The 19,305-nt window shown below is 40.1% G+C and overlaps 1 protein-coding gene across 4 annotated transcripts in view; it reads right to left on the minus strand.

Annotated features, from left to right (window-relative positions):
• The window catches only part of Sulf1 (sulfatase 1), a 169,241-nt gene that overhangs the window by 43,495 nt on the left and 106,441 nt on the right, over positions 1 to 19,305 (minus strand). For all 4 annotated transcript variants that reach the window (XM_047517759.1, XM_047517770.1, XM_047517764.1 and 1 more), the window contains 2 exons: positions 11,291 to 11,442; positions 8,678 to 8,847 (listed from right to left, as the gene is read on the minus strand). In XM_047517759.1, coding sequence (XP_047373715.1) covers positions 8,678 to 8,847; positions 11,291 to 11,442 — 322 coding nt within the window. The remainder of the gene's footprint in view (positions 1 to 8,677; positions 8,848 to 11,290; positions 11,443 to 19,305) is intronic.

Below are 19,305 nucleotides of genomic sequence, written 5' to 3' on the forward strand. Positions count from 1 at the left end.
AATAATAATAATAGTAACAACAAAGGGCTGAGGGTGGAGCTCAGCAGTAGAACATCCCTGGGTTCAACCCCTAATACCACCAAAGCAAAACAAAACAAAAAAATCTGGTGAAAGAACTACACATATAATTAATTAAACAGGCCAAGATTGAGGTCCATGAGTTTTCTTCATGAACCAATAAACAAATACATTTCATATAAGTATTTGGGTTGAAAAAAAATCCTATAGTATTAAAACTCTTCAGGTCCACAGTAAAATAAAATGAAATAAAAATAAATAAATAAATAAATGAAAATCTTCAGGTATCATCTGTCATTCTTTCAAAGAGAAGCTTTTAATAGAAACTCTTCTGACTACCATATGGTCCTATTTTTTGGCCCTGCAAAGGTTCCTCGTATCCAGAAGTGAACCAAGCGGGCAGGGAAGAAGGTAGGGACTGACGCTGTGTTCTTTATCCTAGATGCAGCATGTCTTGCTACAAACAGGATTAGATCAAGAGGTTGAGAAGCAGCAGAGAGGGCCTTCCAAATCCCTTCAAAAAGGGTTTTCCACCCATGGGGGTAGTTTGAGGTTATGAAAATACAGCAAGTTGGTCGTGAAAGGTCCCCTAACTATTTGCTGATACGTGCCCTGAAAAAGAACACAGCTATAAAAGATTAGCCAGGGTTTCTTTATAATAAACATCCCTCTCTTATTTCCTTTGATGTTGGGTTAGCTTAATTTAAAAATAAATCTAGTTGACTTTTTTAAAACCACAAAACCTCAATGCAAATAGAAATTACAATAGGGAACTGACACACAGGCTCACTGTGGGCAAATTATATCTTGCACCAGTTACCTTGATGTGCTTGGCCTAGTCCCATCTCCCTTCGAGGAAGAGGGACGGTTGCAGCAAATTACAAGCCTCAATTGGACTCCTGGATTTACAGAATGACATATGTTCAATCTGGCTTATATTAAAAGGGAGAGTTCAGGGTCTGTTGTCAAAGCCGTCCCCTACTTCTTTATTTTTCTTAATTTCTAGATACGGGAGATGACCTCAGGTTCTGGGGATGCTATGGAGGCAGGGATCCCACTGGGGCAGTGCAGTGGCAGTGGGGGTGGGTTGCCTTTGCCTTTTAAAGGAAAACAGACTGTCACTGCTTTCCCCCAGAACAGCAGCTGTTCAGGGGCCTGCAGGTGGAAGGTCGAGGGTTGCTGGAATTGACAATGTTGTTGAAAAGTGATCTTTTGCCAAAGACCTGTGGTTGCCTCCTGCTGAGATCTGCCAAATTCCTTGAAGATGCAGCCTTCTGTCCCCCAGTGATAATTAAGTCTTGCTTCCCTAACTAAGGATTGACTTAAAATTATTCAAACAGGGCCTGGAACTGTCAGCTGGAACACAAGCCACTGGAAGAAGTGGGGAACTGTTTTAAGTTAAAGTGGAAAAACTGCACATTTGGCCCTTCCAGAATGTTTTGGGCTCAGATCCAAATTTTCCTCCCAATTCTGTTACTTACTGGAATGTGATTCTTTTTTCCACTTGGTCCAAGGCTCTGTTTCCTCCTCTATATAATGGGAATAACAACTCTGAAGAGTTCTTATGAGGGTTAAAAGATAAGAGTAATTCTGGGACCATAATATACTCCTACTTCCAGGTAACTGGGAAGTGGCTTACCAATCACCCATTAGGGCATCTTGATCCATTTTACAAATGAGAAAGTACCCAGATGTGGCAGCTCTTGGCTAGTGATTCTATAACGTCACATGGATCCCCCATCCTGAATCATAGCATCACAAAGCCTCTCAAAATCCCAACCATTAAGCCAGGTGTGGTAGGGCATGCCTGTAATCCCAGCTGCCCAAGGACGCTGAGGCAGAAGGATCTCAAGTTCAAAGTCAACCTCAGCAAATTAGGGAGGCCCTAAGCAATTTAGTGAGACCCTGTTTCTAAAATATAAAAAGGGACTGGGGATGTAGCTCAGTGGTTAAGTGCCCCTGGATTCAAACCCCAGTATTATTAAAAAAAAAAAGAAGAAGAAGAAGATTGATACGCATATTTTTTCCTGTCAAAACTGGGGATATAGCTCCGTTGGTAGAGTGCTTGCCTCTCAAGCCCAAGGCCCTGGGTTCAAATCCCCAGCACCGGAAAAAAAACAAAAAACAAACAAACAAAAAAGAACTTAAGTTTAAAATTGAGCCTTCATCCCAATTTAAAATACTAGCAGCTTCTGCTTCTCACTGAGGTGCCTCCCACCAGTTGCTTAATGTTGTCCTTTGTTGCAAATACAGAATGAAGTCTGACCCTCCTGGGCACATTGGATGCATCTGCAGAAAGGGAGAGAACACTGGCTGCTGCTTTAGAATTAAGAGGACAAAGGACCAGAGAGTCCTTTTTGAGTTTCTGTTGCTTTCTTTAAAAAAAATCTATTTAGAAGTTCAGTCTCCCATGCCCGGCCTGGTAAGACTTTGCTAGATTAGGTTTATACCCAGACCTGTGCACTCTAGCCCTTAAACTCACATACCTGTAATCCTCCATAGACTACTGCTGAATTTAAAAGTTTAATCTTTCCCCAGAGGCTTCCTTGCATATTGCTTCTCACTTGTCATTGCTTGTTGGGATGTATTGCTCAGCATACCGGGTCACAGACTCCTGAACCCCTGCACTTGTAAATTTGACCTTTACCATCGTGCCAATTCTCTTTGGGGTTTGCTTTTCTTTCCAGCATTTCTTATTGACAGAACAGGAATAAGAATCCTGAAAATCAATAATGTCACCCTTTTTTTTTCACCTTTCTTTTTGATGGTGATATTTTAGGAGAATAATGGCAAACTTACTGAAAACTAATAGTTTCAAGAAATGCACATGTTGTATATTAAGCCCATATTTGGGGAATTGCAAAGAACTTAGCAATTCATTTTTACTGCCGATGGCCTTTGCTGTCATTCCAGCGAAAATAGATGTACTTCTCAAGTCTTGCATTTGAACATGTGTTGTCTTCATTTGTTAGTTAGTCTCGAACAACAACAAAAATCCTAATAATGGAACTCTTAAAGAACACTGGTAGCAGGAACATCATTCACAGAAAAATGAAATAGGTCTCAATTCTCAGAATAAGCCAGTTATACAGATTTAAAACACACACACATGCACAGCATTAAATTGGAAATTCTATACTGAATCTCCCAAAGGCACACCATCTTGGTTTTCACTAAAATTAAACTCACTTAATTGGCTTTATGGAGATATCCCTCACCTGACTACAAATATCTTTAGATAGGTAACATCTGAAAACATGCAGCATAATACCAAATATCTCAATTATAGTAATAAAATAATTTTGAAAGTCTTTTAATGATGCTGCAAATTAGAATATTAATTGTGTCTGTACTGTGAACTGAGCAAACCTGTGTAGTAGGAAGATAACTAGGTCCAGCTTTGTCTTGAACTACTCATGTGACCTGGAAAAAGTCATTGGGCTTTCACTTAAAAAGTTAGAAATTGGATTTATCTCTAGGATCTTTGTAATTCATAAAACCCAATATTTAAATGGTTCAACATTGTCTTAAAATCTTTTAAGGTCAGCTGATGAGGTTAACATTATTCATTTGATAAACAATGTTAACTTTTGCAACTACTAAGTATGTCAGGAGCCATGCCCACCAGGACCTGGGAGGTAAAGAGATAAAAGGCTTAGGTCCCTGCCCTGGGGACTGTGTAGGTTTAGGGTTCCATTCTTGACATTTTATTTGAATGCTGCCCCCTGGAGTTGTATAGTTCAATCTTGGGGATCTGGGTAAACCCGGATATGTAGTCAAGTATAAGAGAAAAGCAGGGTAGGGATATAGAAAGGGAGCAATTAGTTCTCTCCAAACGAGAAATTTGTATGGAGAACTTTAAATTTTCTAATCTTACAAGCACCTCCTTTTATGTATTTATGGAAGAAATAAGTTAAGAACGTGCAAATTCTTTTTTTTTTTTTTTTTTTGTAGTGCTGGAGATTGAACCCAGAGTTTTGGGCTTGCAAAGCAAGCACTCTACCAACTGAGCTATATCCCCAACCCAGAATGTGCAAATTCTTTTTAAGGCAAGGCAACATATTTTGCAGCTTTAGATAACAAAGGTGTTTGAAAAACGTTGATCTATAGCTTACAGAGAGGTGTTTTTCTCTGACATACTTTGTTTAACCAAAAGCTCTATTTTTAAGTTCTTGCCAATTAGTGGACATTCTTCCAAGATTATAAGTTCACTTAAACCTTTCTGTGTGTGTGTGTGTGTGTGTGTTTTCCAAGTATGGGAAGAAACAACTTTTGAACTGGAATAACGACAATATTTTTTCAAGGTTGCTAGGGGCATTACTTACTAGCAGGTGGTAAGGGATCCTGGGTTCCCAGAGATTCAGTGCCTATTGTCACAACTGAGGAGAAAACTCACTGAGAAGTATGACAGTCTTAAACATTGGGAAGGACTTTATGGTAAAGATTATTATGTGTATTTTTTTCCTTTCTTTTTGCTGAGTTGGGAATTGAACTCAGGGTCTCAAGCCTGCTAGGTAAGTTCTCTACCACTGAGTTGCATCCCCTGCCCCTGGATGACTATTTTTATGATAGAGGCTTCCTCAGATTCCTGGGAGGCCATGATTGCCTGAGCTACTGTCTGATTAACAGTTCCCCATGCAACAAGTAGGCGATAACTCATTCTCATTCTTAATTGGTAGGCATAACCTCTCCTTTCAGTTTGTAAAGCCAACATGCCAATCTTGAACCAGCTTTCTCTCTTTGCAAACACCGTGGAAACATGATCCATTCGCTCCAGTCTGAGAAGGTCAGAGAGCTATAACCCAAGACTGGATAAAAGGGATCTGAACGATGCTTGACCACCTAGGAAGAAGACCTAAGCAAAATGTTCACGTTGCTAGCTGCCCCACAACGGGGGAGAGTCTATAGCTCCTTGCTGTTTGTGCAGCGCCTGCCAAATATTTCTGCAAAGTACTTAACTTCTTGCATCCTATTGCTTGCGCGTGTTACTAATGTTTTTGCTGAGGAAGCTGGCCATTGAGTAGCTCTATGTACCACAATCGGCAGCTTGTCTTCAATTTGTCTCACTTCTTTTGTCTGAGGACTGAACTCTGAACCTGTGCACTGCACTCCCTATGATGTGGGATGTACACTCATTCCCAGCCCCATCCTCCAGCAGCTGCTGGAGGGACCTTTACAACAAAGATGCTAGGAATTCAAGCTCCAGAGGCTGTTGGAGACACAGCAGATCTCCACATTCTAGGTGCACAAATCTCTGGGCTTTGGTGGCAAAGAGAAGTTGAGACCCAGTCAACCACATGAATTTTCATTTTCTGTGGCTAAGGGTGATCGCCCACAGTGCACCTGGAGAAGATCATATGGCCCATATTGGTGCTTATCCTGTCTGAGTTTTTAGAATGGCCAGATGTGAGAGACTGATCACAATGTAGTCTTAGCTTGTCAAGAGATTTGCCAGGTCATCATGGGCAAATATTGACTTGTCATTTTTTAGCTGCTTCCTCCTAAACCGTAAGTTGAACAGTATGAAATTGTACTTTTTTGGGGGGTTGGGTGGTTTGAAGATTGAACCCATGATGCTCTACTACTGGGTCCCATTTCCAGCCCTTTTTTATTTTATTTTTTTATTTTGAGACAGGGTCTTGCTAAGTTATTAAGGGTGGTGTGGAACTTGTGATTCTACTGCCTCAGCCTCCTGAGGCAGCTGGGATTACAGGCGTGTACCATCATGGAAACTGCATAGGTCAAATATTGCCCAGTTGCATATAATTCATCTTAATAGCAAGGATCAAGGTGAATTAACAGTTTTAGAGTGGCTTCTATGTCCCAGGCCTTAGATGGAGATTTTACTTATATTATCCCTCTTTTTGTTTATGATAGCATATCAAGGTGCTGATATTATCTCCATTTCACAGATGACACTGCGGAGGATCTGAAAGGCTAAAGAAGCTGCTCATAGGATTAGTGAAGGCAGGTAAGATAGGACACCAGGCTTGCTTACTTCTAAGGCCTGAATTTTTTTCACTTGTGTATATTTTACTTAATAGAGTCAATGGTAAGGACACAGTTGGTTCGTTTGAACTAAAAAGGAATAATTGAAGCTATTCACGTGAAATGACTTGAGAAAACATTCAATTCAACTTTTATTTTGTTAGTGCTGTAGTTACAGACAAATTCACTGAAGTTCCCAATATTTTGCAACTGTTTTCTTTTGAGCTTTATCCTGTACTATTTTATTTGTACCCTGTTCTCTGATTCCTAACTCACATCTTAGATTGCCCCACTAAAATGGTGAAACTTGTCTGTGCCTTATTCTCTTCCTGAAATCATCTACCTAATGTCAGTAGGCTCATTTGCAAGAAATTTTCTCCATCCTTTGAAGCCCAATTTGAATGCCTCTTGGTTCATGAAATTTTCCTGCCTGTCCCCCAACCCCAATGTAAATGCTTTTGCTCCAAACTTCCCCAGACCCAGGAATGCCTGCTCTGTACTTGCCACTTGGAGTACTACTAGTGATGTGACTGTTTGGACACTTGCTTATCTTCTCTCTAAAGCAGGGGTCAGGGCAAACTTATTCTGAAAAGGAGCAAATGGCAAATATTTTGTGCTTTGCAGGTCATATGGTATCTGCTCTAAGTCCTTGGTTGTTGTATCTCAAAAGTAGCCGTAGATGACATGTAAATGAACTCATGTTTGTTTTCAATAAAACTTTATTAACAAAGCTGGTGGCAAGCTGGATTTGGACTGCAGGTCTCTGTGCACCACCCCCGCCCTAGTTTACAGATTTCTCAGTGTCAGTCATAGTGTCTTCCTCATGCCTATCTTTGCATCATGCTGTATGGTAAAACGGTCATCACTCAAACATTTGTGGAGCTAAATAGAATTTTTGCTATGCTTGTTTTTTCCTTCGAAGTTATTGTTGAGGCCTTGAGAACTCTACAGAGTCCTCTCCTCTTGCAATTACTGTCTGGACATGCAACTGAATTGTCAGAACCTTTTGACCTGGGGCTGATTTTCCCGTAGGCTTAGGACCTTACCTTGAAGCTTCAAAGGCAGACTGACTTCTAAGGAACCATAAAAACACCATATTTTATCAACCCCCTCTCTTCAAATTTAGGGAAACACCTGTAAGGTTTATGGTTGAAGAAAGTAACCTTAGGCTGGGATTCTGCTAATACAACAAAGGAAACTATACAAAGTATTTTCTGATTCAAAAGAAGAGGGAAAATGTGGGTTTCAGGGTAGAGAAGAAACCTAAAAGACCTTTTCCCTTCACTGACTCAGCTGGTTAGTAAATATGTATGTGAATTGTAATAGAGAGCCTCTAAGTGGCTTCATTCAAGAATTGAGTTGCAGAGTTATATGTGGGTAAGGTCTTCAGACGCTTGTGTATTTGCCCGTGGGGTTGATTCCCCAATACAATGACTCATCCAGAGGAGAGTCCCCAGTTCCTGGGGCAGCCTTTTTTATATTGGTTCATATATATTTTTTTGTAATAAAACATTTCTAGCCTCTAACTTCCCCGGCATGCTCAGTAGGTCTCCCACCTCGGGCTTCACATATTTACTGTTAATTCCTAAGTCAACTCAGTTCTGGACTCCTTCTTTCTAATCTCAATCACTTGATATGATAAAGATAATCTATATTTCCCTGATTAGGAATCATTAGTCAATTAGTTATGAGATAAAAAAAGAAGAAAAATTCTCCATTATATATCATAATGGCCAGCAACTATACCTTCAGAAGTTATCTATTTTCATGAGTTTTTTTTCTGTCTGGGAACTTGTCTATAAAGTCAGCATGGATGGAAATGAATGGTATTTAAGCACAAATAGATTAAAAACCGATTTTGGAGGTTGGGTGATAAAGGAAATAGATATCAATTTCCTGCTCCCTGCCTTTCTAACGGGCAAGCTTTCAGCAGACCCAGCGCCAGTTGCTCTGTGTGGAAGACTGCATATTGATTGCAATGATTAGGAAGAAACTGTGTTGACAGAGTCAACAAAATCATGTTCTTTGCTGCCAAAGCACCCAGGCTTCTCCATCCCTGGCATGCTACAGCTCTCTGCTCCCTCTCTCCCGCCTCCCCCCTGCACTCCTTACCCCCTCTTCTCAGAGGAGACTCCTGCCTCTCAAAAAGAAACAGCAGGTTATTTTAAAACCTTGACCTGAGAAGGCCTCCTGGGTGAGCCTCTCCAGCTGCCTTCTGCAGATCCTAATTGCACATCTGCAGCAAAGCTGCTACAGTATTCACCCAGAAAATAAACCCGCGTTTCCTTAGCCAGACCTGCGTGGCCATTCTGCTGCTAGGAAAAGCAGACGGTTTGATTATTATTATTATTAATATTATTAGATTATATGCATGAGTATTCCTTAAGACAATGAATGGGAACTCTAGGTAAAAATTGCCCCCATTCACCTGATGAGCCTCTTCTTGAGCTGCTGGTAAACGTGATTCCCAAACCATCTAGATAAGGCTGATAGGTCAGGCCTGGTGGCTCTGTCTGTTCAGTGATCTGCACTTATCAGTCTCTCACAATGGACCCTGGCATTTCTGCCTTGGGGACACACAGTGTGGAAGGAAAGGGGGTAAAGGTGAGGATCAAGTGGGGAGCAAAGTAAAGGCCATATTTGTCAGGCCCAGCTTTGATGTTTTACTCACATGTGTTGGGAGGCATTGGGGTACAGTTGTGAAAACTGTGGGGCCGAGTCCTCGGGGCCGTGGGGCGCAGCGTGGCTGATCACCATCATAATGGGCCTATGGGGATACATTCTCTTAGACATTTTGAAGTAATTAATGCTCTCGTTAGTGATTAAGTCTGTGAAGTAGTCCTGAAACATACATTTGACACAAAACAAAAATTACAAAAGGTGACATTTATCAGATCACATTTGAATACTGCTTTCCTCAGAAGCGGCTCACTGAACGAAGAGGTAAGGTTGACAGCAGGAAAGAAGAAGGTACCTTCAGAGGCAGCAAAACATCTTCAAGAAAAGACAAAAATCAGTTGCTAGTTAATTTTGAGGGTTGCTGGCTTAGTGACATGCAAAACAAAAATGTATTTTAAGTAATGCACAATTTAGCAATTAGGGAAGAAAAAAGGCAAGTTGTGTTTGCCCAAGATAATGATCAGACCTGGCAATACAAGCGCTAGCAAACACGAAGCACCGGATATATATTTCATTCTCAGGTTTTGTTGATGTAATTCGTTGGCAAAAATTTTAATTACTTCAAGGGCAGGAAACACCCACACCCACTTCAAATTCACAGTTGCAGAACACACAGACACATACACACACACACACACACATACACACGCATGCGTGCGCTCATGCACACACAAGGGCACAAACACAAGAAAGGATCTTTTCTTCAAATTAAGTGTCCACCTGTGGGAATAACACAATGATGGCTAATCAAATCCATGACCAAAATCTGGGAGTGGCAACATTTTATCAATTAATTTATTTGAAACACTTAAATATGGGGAGCAGTTGATTTCCTGCAGATTATGCTGTGTTAATTGCACAACTAAAGTAATACAGCTGCTGGGATTAGAGCCTGACTTGCTAATAAAATGACTTAACCCACTGTCAGGGGACTGATGCAAGTCTGTGGGGGTGGGGGGGCAGGAAGAAAGAAAAGATGAAAACTTAAATCAAACCACCTGCTTCCTCTAAGTGTGTATCACTGGCCTGGAGCTTCAGTATAAACTTTATTCAGAAGGTCCGAGGCAACCTTCACAATGTCAAAGACTTCCAGGCATGGCTAGTCACATGTTGTGGATTTAAGGACCAGCACAGCTGCAAAAGCAGTGCTCAGGGGACGAAATCTGTGTCACATGTCATTGTTAGGACAAGTCCACAGGCTGCCCTCTTCCTTCATGGGGGTATCTGTTTTTATTTCTTTTCTTTCTTTTTTTTTTTCCTGGACACAGTTGTCTTTGACACTTAATCTGCTGTGATAATGAGCAAGTTAGGCTGATTTAGTATTTGGAAAGAATCTTGATTACTTTGCTCTTCTTAGGACAACAGGGAATGAAAGGTTAATAGCTTGAACAAGGAGCATGAAAAGCATCCCCACAGATAGAAAGCGATAGCAGTGACAATTAGTGCATGTGGCACGCATCCTTTGCATGCAATGATTGTAGCCACAACCCGGGAAGTGACCTGGGGTGTGTGAGTGGTGGAACCACTCTGGGCTGCTTTTTCTTCATCTTGTAAAATGAGGACATCGCTCACATTTGCCTCCAAGGTCCCTGCCAGCTCTCAACTTTGATGAGTCTAGAAGTCTATTAGCAATGTTTGTGAATTCATTTGCATTCATTGTGTTCCGAAGGGTATGAACGATCAGGACTTATACCTTATCTCCTTCCAAGTCCCCTGCGCTCAAATCAGGCCAAGCACAAAGACAGCCATGTGCCAACCACATTAAGTCAAGTTCCCTCTCTATTTCTACCAAGTGCCTGCTGGGAGGGTTGCTAGATGAGAGTTGATTCTCAGCTTCTTTTAGGTAAATGAGGATGCCATGGATACGGCTAGAAGGGAAGGGGGTCTTTCAGACTAAATTCAAAGATATCATCCCTTTTACTCTTACGATCTGAAAAAAAATTTAAGTAAGCAATCACAACACCTCTGTGAATTTCTAAGTCAAATCCAGTCTCCTCTTGTTAGAAAACCCTGGAACACATCAGCTACCTTTTGGTTTCCATGAACGGATTTGAAAATCCTGATTGATAGTCCTTGAGACTTGTGTGGACTCTCATTGCCATGGGGCAGGTGTCCTTGTCACATATACTAAGCTTGGTCAGACAGGAGTGAAAACAAGGAATGTGGTTTCCCAACCTTTAATTATTACACTTGTCTGCTCTTATTTTTACATCTATGTCTGAAGCCACAGACAAAATATACTTTTACCCCATTGAAAAGCAAAACAGCACAAGATGAACATTTGGTTATGTGGACAAGTCCTCTGGAGAGAGGGAGAAACAAAAATTAACACCAGACAGGGCAGAGGATTATGATTTTCTTGATGATACTTTCATCAAGGACTGATTACCTCCATCCTAATAAGGGGAAAAAAACCACTACACAAAGGCAGTGCTCCTCGTGAGTCTTTTTCTTGCCTAGAGTTGAAAATTACCTTAAAATTTCTCATTCAAACATTGTGAGAAGATAGAAAGCCAATCTTGTGGATAGTTTAACTCACTGAAAATGGCTTTCCCCCATTATGCACAAAGTAAATTGATGCAGTGTAAAAGTGTCTGAAAATTACCTTTGCATAATCAAATCCATGCTTTTCTTTGATGCCATTTCGACAAACAGTGTAATTATAGAAACGAGAATTCTTGATTAATCCAAGCCATTCTCGCCACCCAGGAGGGATGTAGCTGCCATTATATTCATTGAGGTATTTTCCAAAAAAGGCTGCAGTGTGGAAAAAAAAAGTGTTATTTTCTCGTGTAAAATGATTAATCATAAGAAAATGCATAAGTATGAAATTAAGACTTGAAAAAGAGATGGTAAATGAAAGTTAATCTATGTAACAGTAATGCCAAAATAATATTAGTGTAATCCAGTGCCAGTGTAACACGTTGAACAAATGTAAGTAGCACCAAGGTACATGGTTTACGGTTTAATAAAATCACCATAATGATAGCACTCTGAATCTATTTCTTATGGTTCTTCTGGAATAGAACCAGAATATATTCATTTGTTAAGTTGATGTAACAGAGAAGTAGCCAGTGTGAGATTGGGCTGCTTACCATTGCAAGAATTGGAGAGTTTGGTCTTTGTGACAAGTTTTCTAACTCACTGTTGGAGAGTTGTGAATTATAAAGACACTGCTGAAAAGCTTATCATGTTTTACACATATCTAGAGAGTACAAATTTCCCAAGCCAGGGAACTGTGGTCAACTCCATCAGAGTTTTCACGGCACATGCATTTCACGTCATGGGTGTTTGTCACATGTACTTTATGGACATGGGCATCCATTGCTGATAACAAAATATTCTGGGAACGCAAAACTTCTACACAGATCACTAGGGTTCATAGGATGATAGTGAAGTAGAAGTACATGTGCCACAGTTAAAAAGGCCCCTGGGAGGACTTGGCATCTGTAACTTTGGCATTTCACATCTAAGTCACTAGGCAGAAGGATGGATTGATCTTTTCCAAGAGGAAGATTGCAGATTTGGTCTTCTGCTAAACATGATAATATTAAAGGGTCAAAGAGTGTGTGGGAGGAGGGTTGGAAAATCAAAGGAACAAAATGGTTATGTATTAAAGTCAAATACCTTGTAACTATCAGAAGAATGGCAATTAATGTATTCTCAGGACACTTGACTGAGAAAGAGGTGCTATTTGTAATTCTTCTGATTACACTAGGAAAACTGTTACAAACAAACACTCGTCTGGATAAAACTAATGGTTGGTCACTTTATTTAGCCATCTACATAGCCTTCGCCTTAAGTATGAAGGACTGGAGAAAATTTTTATTTTATTTATGTATGTATGCATGTATGTAGCTACATGGGTGTGTATAGACACAATATACATACACCCCCACATTTATGCAAGTTTTGCTTTTCGGATTCTTTTAAGTCTAAAACATTTTGTTTTGGGAGAGACTATGTTCTGTGGCCAGCTAGATACCTTCCACATCGAAGTCACTTCCTGGTTTCACTGAGCATGTTTTTGAAGTCCCCTCATTTATACACATGGAAAAAGGTTATGGTTCCAGAAGACTGGCTTGGGATGATTGAAAAAAAAAAGGTATGTGTGGGAATCCTAGAATCAAGATACCTTAAGACATGGGTCTGAAAGCACACATTTCTGAATCTTAAACTTTTGCCATGAATTTCATGTCTGGGTCTCTGTGGGATAGCCACTTAGTTTGCTTTCATCTTTGATGTACAACTAACTACCTGTAGAACATCTCCACCGGAGTGATCTACTCACTCATCCAACATGGACTTCACCGTTTACCCTTTCAAATCCACTTCACTCCTCAGATATCCTTTCATCCTCCAAGTGACATAATCACCTTCCTTTTGGATTTTGCCATTCGAGGCCTCCTCTGATTCCACCTGCCCCATCCTCCCCTTGCTGAGCAGTGGCCCCTCCTGCAGGTTCCACCTGGGCAACAGGACTCAAATCTGTCCCTTCTTCCCTGGTGACTTGACACCCCCACGGATACTCACAGTGTCATAGCCAGCTCTCCCAGCCAGACTGCAGGGTCCAGTTGTGGTCACATCACCCCCTCGTCATAATCTTGGATGACTGTCATGTCTGCAGAGTCAGGATTAATCCTCTACCTTGCCTATCTTGGGTTTAGACAAAATTACACACTCTTTCCAGCTCAGGTTCCATTTCTCTACTAGGCAACCCTCCCTCCAGCTAGGGGGCTCTCTTGGTTTGAGCTCTGGCTTCCGCCCTTGTGTTTTTTTTTTTTTGTTTTTTTTTTTTAATTTAATTTTATTTGTTCTTCCTAGTTATACATGGCAGTAGAAACCATTTTGATGCAATTATACAAGCATTGGATATATTTTATTCTAATTGGGACCCCATTCTTGTGGGTGGGCATGATGGTGGGATTCACTTAGGTATTTTTATATGTATTCACAGGAAAATTATATTACATTTTATTCTACTGCCTTTCCTATTCCTACACTTCCTCCCTTCCTTTTGTTCCCCTTCGTCTAAACTACTGAACTTCTCTTCTTTTCTTCCCCCTGCTCCTTTATTGTGGTTTATCTTCCATCAGCAAAAATTTCAACCTTTGGTTTTTTGAGATTGACTTATTTCAGTTAGCATGATATTCTTCAGATCCATCCATTTAATGGCAAATGTCATGAAGTCATTCTTCTTTATGGCTGAGTAATATTTCACTGTGTTTATATACTATGATTTCTTTATCCATTCATCTGTTCATGGGCCTCTTGTTTGGTTCTCCAGCTTAGCTATTGTGAATTGTGCTGCTATAAACATTGATGTGGCTGTGTCACTGTAGTATGCTGATTTTAAATCCTTTGGATATATGCCAAGGAGTGGGATAACTGGGTCAAATGGTGGTTCTATTCCTAGTTTTTTGAGGAATCTCCATACTGGTTTCCAGAGGCATTGTGCCAATTTGCCAGTGCAACCCCTCTGGAAAACTGGAAAATCATGAGTAACAGAATGGATTTAACCCCTATCTTTCACCATGCACAAAACTCAACTCTAAGTGGATCAAAGACATAGGAATTAGACCAGAAACCCTGCACCTACTAGAAGAAAAAAATGGTCCAACACTTCAACACACTGACACAGGAACTGACTTCCTGAACGATACTCCTAAGGCACAAGAAATAAAATAAAAGATCAACAAATGGGATGGCCTCAAACTAAAAAGCTTTTTCACAGTAAGAGAAACCATCAAGAGCATGAAGAGAAAGCCTACAGAATGGGAGAAAATCTTTGCCACCTGTACATGAATTTCCAAAATATACAAAGAACTCAAAAAGCTTAACACCAAAAAAACAAATAACCCAGTCAATACAAGGATGAAGGAACTGAATAGTCTCTTCTCAAAAGAAGAAATATGAATGATGAACCAATATATGGAAAAGTGTTAAACACCACTGGAGTCAGGGAAATGCAAATTAAAACTACACTGAGATTCCATCTCACTCAGTCAGAATGGCAATTATCAAGAACACCCAAAGAACTTAAAATCAGTGTACTACAGTGACACAGCCACATCAATGTTTATAGTAGCTGAATTCACAATAGCTAAATTATGGGATGAACCTAGGTGCTCTTCAACAGATGAATGGATAAAGAAAATGTGGTACATATACACAATGGAATATTACTCAGCCTTAAAGAAGAACAAAATTTCGGCATTTGCAGGTAAATGAATGGAGCTAGAGAATATCATGCTAAGCAAAAAAAGCCAATCTCAAAAAACTAAAGGTCGAATGTTTTCTCTGATGTGTGGATGCTGATCCATAATGGGGGAGGGGCATGCTAGGGAAGAATGGAGGAATTTTGGATCGGGCAGAAGGGAGTGAGGGGAGAGGAGGGGTTTGGGGTGGGTAGGATGGTGGAATGAGTTGAACATTATTACCCTGTACACATGTATGATTGCACGACCAGTGTGATTCTGGATCGTGTAAAGCCAGAGGAATGAGAAGTTGTGCTCTGTTGTATACAATATGTCAAAATGCGTTCTGTTGTCATGTAAAACTAATTAGAACAAAATTTAAAAAAGGAATACAAGAATTAATAAAAGTTGGTGAGGATGTGGGGAGAAGGCAACACCCCTCTACTTCTGCTTGTGCTGGTGTCTCCATGTACCTCTTGATGGATCCACCATCTCATTCACACTCTTGTCTGGATCCCACAGCATGGTGTCCTTGTGTCCCTATCGTCATCTTCCCTTTCTCTGTGGTGTGGTCTATCTATGGAATCCCTCTTTGGCAGAGACTTTGAGAGGAGATACTGACTTTGCCTCATCTCTGTAAACTGGCCCTCCATCCCTGTGCACGGCACGGGTTCCATCTTTTTGTTCCTTCAACTGAGCTTCATGGGCACAGTGTGAAGTTCTGGGGAGTCTGCGAACGGTAGACCTTTTTTGTGTTTTCACTTGAATGACAAGTTTTTAAAACTAACTGAAATATTTTCCTACAATTGAACTTCAGAATTTCTGAAGTTGACATTTCTCCTAAATTTTCTATGAAAAAGAAAATCTGAGAAACACGGCTATGTTCATTTATTTGTTGAATCTGTGAATGAGAGAACCAAACACGGAATCAGCCGAGTGCTGATGCTCCAGAATCCTGCTTGCGTGCAGGACAAGTGTCAGAGGGTCTCGCTGGAGTCAGATGGCTCAGGATTTATTTCCCTCTGAGCTGACTGTGTGCAGGAGGAATTCCTCTTGTCTTTTGAGACTAGTTGACCTTTTCACATAGAACCACAGAATGATTTTCCTTTTCCCACCAAATGCATCATGACTTAGAGTCATAGGCAGCAGACTAGGGCCACACCCCAGCAATAGTTAGTTCAGCAGGGGACTGTTTCCAAGAGTCTGGTGTTTAAGAACCTCAGGCCTGGCTCTCTTCTTTGGTTTCCTCCTCCTCTTCCTCCTCCCCTTCCTCCTCCTCCTCCTCCTCCCCTTCCTCCTCCTCCTCCTCCTCCTCCCCTTCCTCCTCCTCCTCCTCTTCCCCTTCCTCCTCCTCCTCTTCCCCTTCCTCCTCCTCCTCCTCTTGCCCTTCTTCCTCCTCCTCCTCCTCCTCCTCCTCGGGGTTTCTCTCCACTTTTCTCTCCTTTTGTTTTCAAGGAGGAAAAGGCACAGTGGTTTAGAAATATAAGCCCTAGAGCCAGCCTGCCTGGGTTGAAATCTTAGCTCTGCCCCTGGCCACAGGCAAGATCCGTTACCTCTCCCCACTCCAATCCCCTTTGTAAAGATGAACGATAATGAGAGTAATAATTATGGCAGGATCGTTGCGAGGACTAAATGAGTTAATCCACATGTAATGTGTCTGGCACAAACCAGGGCTCATTCAGTGCTGTGATTCTGAGTGTTATTACGAACATCGCCATTATCATGATCTGTGCTCCACCCCTGTCTTCCCATTTTAAATACTTTACCACTCTGCAAGGAAATCTTTTTCTACCCAGTGTTCTGCATTGTGCCTTTAAAAGCATCTCCTGAGAGATTACATACTTTTTTTTTTTTTTTGGCCACCTGATATGACTTATTTTTTGGAAATAAATTCTCCCCGATTTGGCTTACACTTTTCTGCTTAATTAGTTCTTCAATTTTTCCTGCTACTTTGAGGGTTTTCTTTTTTCTTTTCTTCTTTTTTTTCCTCCTTCCCAATACAGTCATGCCAAGTCGGTCCTACCCTCCTTCATTGTTGAACTTTTAGATTATTTTGTAGTGTTTTCTACCCATTGCCATGGCTATTACCCTTCGCCTTAATCCTTCCCTTATAAATTACTCCTTTAAGTCTCTTAATAGTTCTTGTTATTGGCTTCAGAACTCCCTCCAGGTTTTTGGTGTCTCTGTGTTAATGGAGTGTGAAAAATGTACTCAGGATTCCAGATGTGCCCTCACCCACTGCACTTGTTCCAAGCAAGACCAGGCCCTACCCTGTCAGGCGGTGGTACCCTGTGCCGTCAGCGGGACCCTGTGCCGTCAGCTTCAAGTCGCTCCGGCTTTACTTTGTTGTTGGTCATGACATTGAGACTCGTTTGTAATCACCCCTGACCTCTTTGGACATTACATTTCCTGGCAGCACACCACCATTGATTATCTGGGCTTCTAATTATTTTTCTCCAGATGTATTGAATCTCTTCCTTTCTCCCCAAGGTGAACTTTATTTCCTTGCCCATTTTCTTGCCTTTATGCCTATGTAGAGGTTATGGGTAGTCCAAAGTCTTTCTATCCTTTGGCATCAGCAATGCAACTCAACTGCTACTACTATCTGAACATATGCATACGTGACATGTCCTGGACCTTCTAGATCATTCTTTTCTTTCCAACAACATTAAACACTTCCCTTCACAGCTGTTTCAGAAAGTGGTGGGAGATGGGGCAACAGGTAGAAAGGTAAGAAAGACCTGATTATAATTCTTGTTGGCCGTGGCCTGTGCTACTTCTCTCTAAATCTATCTGTTACATAATCCTTAGAAAAGTTTCCTTGATCTATTTGAAGCAAAAGCATCTATTTTTAGGTGAGCAAGTATCTGATGCTGCAGAAGTCAAATATTTTTAGTACATCAAATGACAGATTAATTGTAGTTTTACACTACATAGTTGATAGATAAGGGGTGCCAGAATTTGATGATAAATGTACATAATTTTGAACCAAGTTGAAATTTTGATATATGTCACTTGGTATACCTGAGTCTGGTTTCTGAAACTAGGTTTTAAGTCTGGTGAGCACAGGAAACTTACAATTTATCTCTTCATAGCCCAGTGTCTAAAGTATTTCAAATATACAGTGGTTTAATAAATATATGCTACCTTTCATGTTCCTGTACCTATCAAAAATTTGTATTATCATAATCTATGAAAATAAGAACATTAGGCCTTACTTTAAGTGAAGTCTGCATTTAAATAAATCTCATAGTACAGAATAAAGATACTTGCTATAAGTAGTATAAATAAATTTTACAATGTAACAAGATGTGAAATAGAAAATAGATTAACTTATCTAAACTGATATCTTACAAAAGAATTCTTTACAAAAAGCTTTATTGTAAAGTCAGACTTGATAGTATGAGCATGTAGTCCCAGCTATTCAGGAGACTTGAGTTCAGGAGATAAGTCTGGTCAACATAGTAAGATCTTACGTTACAAAAAATACATTGTGGATCTTTATTCAATATTCCCCCTTCCACTTGTGATATGAAGTACAATTAGTAGAATTAGCGTAAGTAAAATTTCATTCTTATGTGATTTTATGTACTTTGTATTATATTTGTAATTGGAATACTATATATTTTAAAAGAGTCAATATAATAGAGTGGATACGATAAACCTACAATATAACTTTGCATAGGAAAGAAATTTAATAATCTCTGCATTATATAGGTTGGAAAACTGGCCTAAGTCCTCAAAACAAATGAAGGATGGTGAAGGACATGACTCCAGCTCCTTCCACCTTCCTTTAGGACTTTCCTCTTGTATGAGATAGTACCTCTCAACTGTGGCTGCTAATTTTTACCTTCAAACTGTATGCCAAGTTTTATATTAACGTCTGTGCCCTCCTAAGAAATTTAACCTTTTTTTTTTTATTAAAGCAGATTTCAGGGAGCATATTCATTTTTACGATAGATAATTCACTGTCTTTCCTACTTCACTTTTTAGAGCAAAATACAAAAGACACATTACTGAATTTTTCCCTCCTTGAACATTTAAGCTCTTAAAGATTCATATTTTCCATGAGTAAAGTTAGAAAAATTTAGGCTACAACTGGTCCAAAAATATGCCTAAGTTCTGAAAAAGAAAAATCAAGTCATATGATGGTAAATATAATATTGGATCAATTCAATTCATTTAAATCCATGTATTCTGGATGCCTCCCAAAACAAACCTCTTAGTAATTTTTCTTCTCGGAGCTGTTTGTTCTTCATAAAATTTATGACTGCTTTGTGTTTTCTCTAGATGAATATTTATGTATAATATATATTTCAGTTTCCTTTATTATTTTTCTTGGTTTGCAGCTAAATATTCCAAACAATAAATTCATTATCAGGGAGGCAATGAAACCTTTATACATCAGTTATTTTCCCCTCTA

This window comes from Sciurus carolinensis, chromosome 1 (assembly GCF_902686445.1).
Source record: "Sciurus carolinensis chromosome 1, mSciCar1.2, whole genome shotgun sequence".
Taxonomy (NCBI): domain Eukaryota; kingdom Metazoa; phylum Chordata; class Mammalia; order Rodentia; family Sciuridae; genus Sciurus; species Sciurus carolinensis.